At 53.7% G+C, this 3,330-nt stretch overlaps 1 protein-coding gene across 1 annotated transcript; it reads left to right on the forward strand.

Moving 5' to 3' along the window:
- Positions 1–1,854: 1,854 nt before the first annotated feature.
- LOC144246430 (olfactory receptor 14I1-like) lies at positions 1,855–3,112 on the forward strand. The gene has a single exon (XM_077783822.2). It carries the CDS (start codon positions 1,855–1,857, stop codon positions 2,785–2,787), a length of 933 nt encoding a protein of 310 aa, XP_077639948.2. The 3' UTR covers positions 2,788–3,112.
- The last annotated feature ends 218 nt before the right edge of the window (positions 3,113–3,330 follow it).

Here is a 3,330-nt window from a genome sequence, read left to right on the forward strand (position 1 = left end):
TGAAATCAGGGGCTGGTTGTGCCTCATCCCCACTGGGACACCTGGAAGCTTCCAATAAAGGTCTGGTTTTTACTTTACTGTTCTAACACTGTTGCAAGGGCTTTTTTTCTCCTTCAATTATAGACAACAGGGGGTTGAGAGAAGCAGAACAGGAATTGAAATCCCAGAATGACAGAACATTCTGAGTTGAAAGGGGTACACAGGATCATCAAAGGAATGTTTGAACATTTACAAAGACTCCAGAACTGTGACTTTGTGTCCTGGGTTGTAAAATAAGCTTGTATTCTATTTGCCATCTGTTGAAGGCAAACCTGTCGGACAGGTTTTGTTATCTCTCTCAGAGACAATGGTTTGCCCCGTAGAGGCAATGGTTTGTTTATACACTATTGACTGACTCACTGCCGGGCTGGTAAATGTAACACCGTGAGGGGTCCCACCCAGAGGGGGAAGCCAAGCACTCTATTATGGTATAAAGGGGTAGCTTTTAGGGAGAGAAGCAGCTCGCTCTCTCTCTCTTCGCGGGATTCCCAGAGAAGCAGCTCTCTCTCTCTCTCTCTTCGCGGGATCTCGCAGCGAAGCAGCTGGAGCGCGCTGAGGCGACGGCAGCGGAGCTCAGAGGCAACCCCGGCGCAGAGGAAGACCGGCCCCACTGCCACCAGATCTTCAGAGGAAAACTGTACCCTTCTAAAGATCACCACTTCAGCTGCAACTCATCAACCATTGCAAGGGGAGCAATTGTCCCAGCAGAACTGCTACGAGCACCCCGACTCCTCAGGTTCTGGACTTTCTCACTGGTTTTGTTTGTACCGATTGCATTTGCCTTTTTAAATTGTTGTCTAGTTTTCTCCTAGTAAAGAATTGATACTCCCATTCCCACATCTTTGCCTGAGAGCCCTTTAATTTAAAGATCCTGGTAATTCAGAGGGAGGGGGGTTTGCCGTTCTCCATTGCACAGGAGGCTTTGCCCTCTTCCACAGACTCCTGTCTTGTCGAACCAAGACACTTTGGCTGGTCAGTCTCTCTGCTGGGAGCCTGCCAAAGGGCCTTCAGCCACTCCTCAGCCCTGGGCAGCAGCAGCATCACCTCTGCAGGGCCCAGCAGGGCTCTCCTGAGCTGCCCTTGCCCAGCTGCACACAGAGCCTGCCCCAGCCAGGGCCCTGCACACAGGCAGGTTTCTGTAGGGCCGGGCCCAGGGCACACAGGGTGGGATGGGATCTGTGAGTGCTGGCAGGGACAAGGCACCTCTCAGGAGGGGATGTCCAGGCCCAGGGAGATGCTCAGGGAAGCAGAGGGGGCTGAACAGAGCAGTGCTGGTGCAACAAGCCCATCCAGCCCCTCACCTTCCCTCAGCCACAGGGAATCCTTTGCCTGTCACATCTCTCAGTGGCAAACTCTGAGTGCAGCAGGAATGCTGGTGATTTCTGATCTCAGAGAGTGAGCAATGATGTGTGGGTAGGAAAATTATTCCTAAAATCATCTCCTGCCATCTGTTTCCTTTAGAAATGTGAGTGCAGATGGTATCAAAGCCTTTCTGGAGTAGGAGTGATTCCCCTGACAAATCCTGAATATCCAGCCTTGTCCCTCTGCCACATGGCAAAAAAACCAGGGCAACAGGGCAGGGATGGCTCCTTGAGAGCCCCCATGCACAGGCCTGGCTGTTCCTGGCACACTCAGCCAGCACAGCTGGAGCTCAGGCACAGACTTGTCTGAAGGTTTCCCCAGAGCAGGAACAAGGGTGGGTGAGAACCAGCAGAACAGGCTACAGGGAATGGCCCAGGTTTGGCTCCGAGCAGCCTCTCCTGACTTGTCCCTGTCCTTTCTCCATGAACAGGTGCCCATGTGCAGCCACAGCAAATGTCCAACAGCAGCTCCATCAGCCACTTCCTCCTGCTGGCACTGGCAGACACGCGGCAGCTGCAGCTCCTGCACTTCTGCCTCTTCCTGGGCATCTCCCTGGCTGCCCTCCTGGGCAATGGCCTCATCATCAGCGCCGTAGCCTGCGGCCACCACCTGCACACGCCCATGTTCTTCTTCCTGCTCAACCTGGCCCTCAGCGACCTGGGCTCCATCTGCACCACTGTCCCCAAAGCCATGCACAATTCCCTCTGGGGTACCAGGAACATCTCCTACTCAGGATGTGCTGCACAGCTCTTTTTCTTCATGCTCTTCATCTCAGCAGAGCTTTCCATCCTGACCATCATGTGCTATGACCGCTACGTGTCCATCTGCAAACCCCTGCACTATGGGACCCTCCTGGGCAGCAGAGCTTGTGCCCACATGGCAGCAGCTGCCTGGGCCAGTGCCTTTCTTTATTCACTGCTGCACACAGCTAATATATTTTCCCTGCCCCTGTGCCATGGCAATGCCCTGGGCCAGTTCTTCTGTGAAATCCCACAGATCCTCAAGCTCTCCTGCTCCAAATACTACCTCAGAGAACTTGGGCTCATTGCACTAAGTGCCTGTTTAGGACTTGGCTGTTTTGTGTTCATTGTTTTCTCCTATGTGCAAATCTTCAAGGCTGTGCTGAGGATCCCTTCTGAGCAGGGACAGCATAAAGCCTTTTCCACCTGCCTCCCTCACTTGGCCGTGGTCTCTCTGTTCCTCAGCACTGGCATGTGTTCCTACCTGAAAACCCGCTCCATGTCCTCCCCATCCCTGGATCTGGCCCTGTCAGTTCTGTACTCAGTGGTGCCTCCAGCCCTGAACCCCCTCATCTACAGCCTGAGGAACCAGGAGCTCAAGGCTGCACTGTGGAAACTGACGACAGGATGGTTTCAGAAACATTAAACTGCTGATCAATTTCTGCAAACCACTGGCAATAAAAGTGGTTTTTTTTTTTTTCTCCTTGTTGGTTTCATTTAGTGTTTTTTTCTTTATTTTACTGTTTTCATATTGTTCTCCATAAATAAAATTGGTAGTGCCATTTCTCATTTTGTTTCCCTCCACCTTCCCTGTGGCCACAGATTGTGTCAATGAGGGGCTGCACTCACGGTGCCTTTAAAGGAACTAAAGGATCTCCCAGCACAGTTTTCTGCAGAGATGCCCTTTTGTTGCCTTCTCTGGAGCTGCAGCAGCAATGTCTGTGTGCAGAGCTGGGGCAGATCAGGGCTGGCACAGCAGCTGTGCCCAGGAGCAGCAGCACTTGGTGCTGCCAGTGCTGCTCCCGTGGCCCTGCCCCGCTGCCCTGGTGGCCCTGGTGTTTCTGCAGGGCCTGAGTGCTCTCGGGGCCGGGCACAGTCCTGGGGGTGGCAGTGCTGGGGCTGCAGCAGGGACAGGCCATGGGCACTGCTGGGGCAGCGCTGACGCCTCAGGGCAGGGCCTGGGGGCTCC

The sequence above is a fragment of the Lonchura striata genome, chromosome 35 (genome assembly GCF_050655825.1).
Source record: "Lonchura striata isolate lonStrDom1 chromosome 35, ASM5065582v1, whole genome shotgun sequence".
Lineage (NCBI taxonomy): Eukaryota > Metazoa > Chordata > Aves > Passeriformes > Estrildidae > Lonchura > Lonchura striata.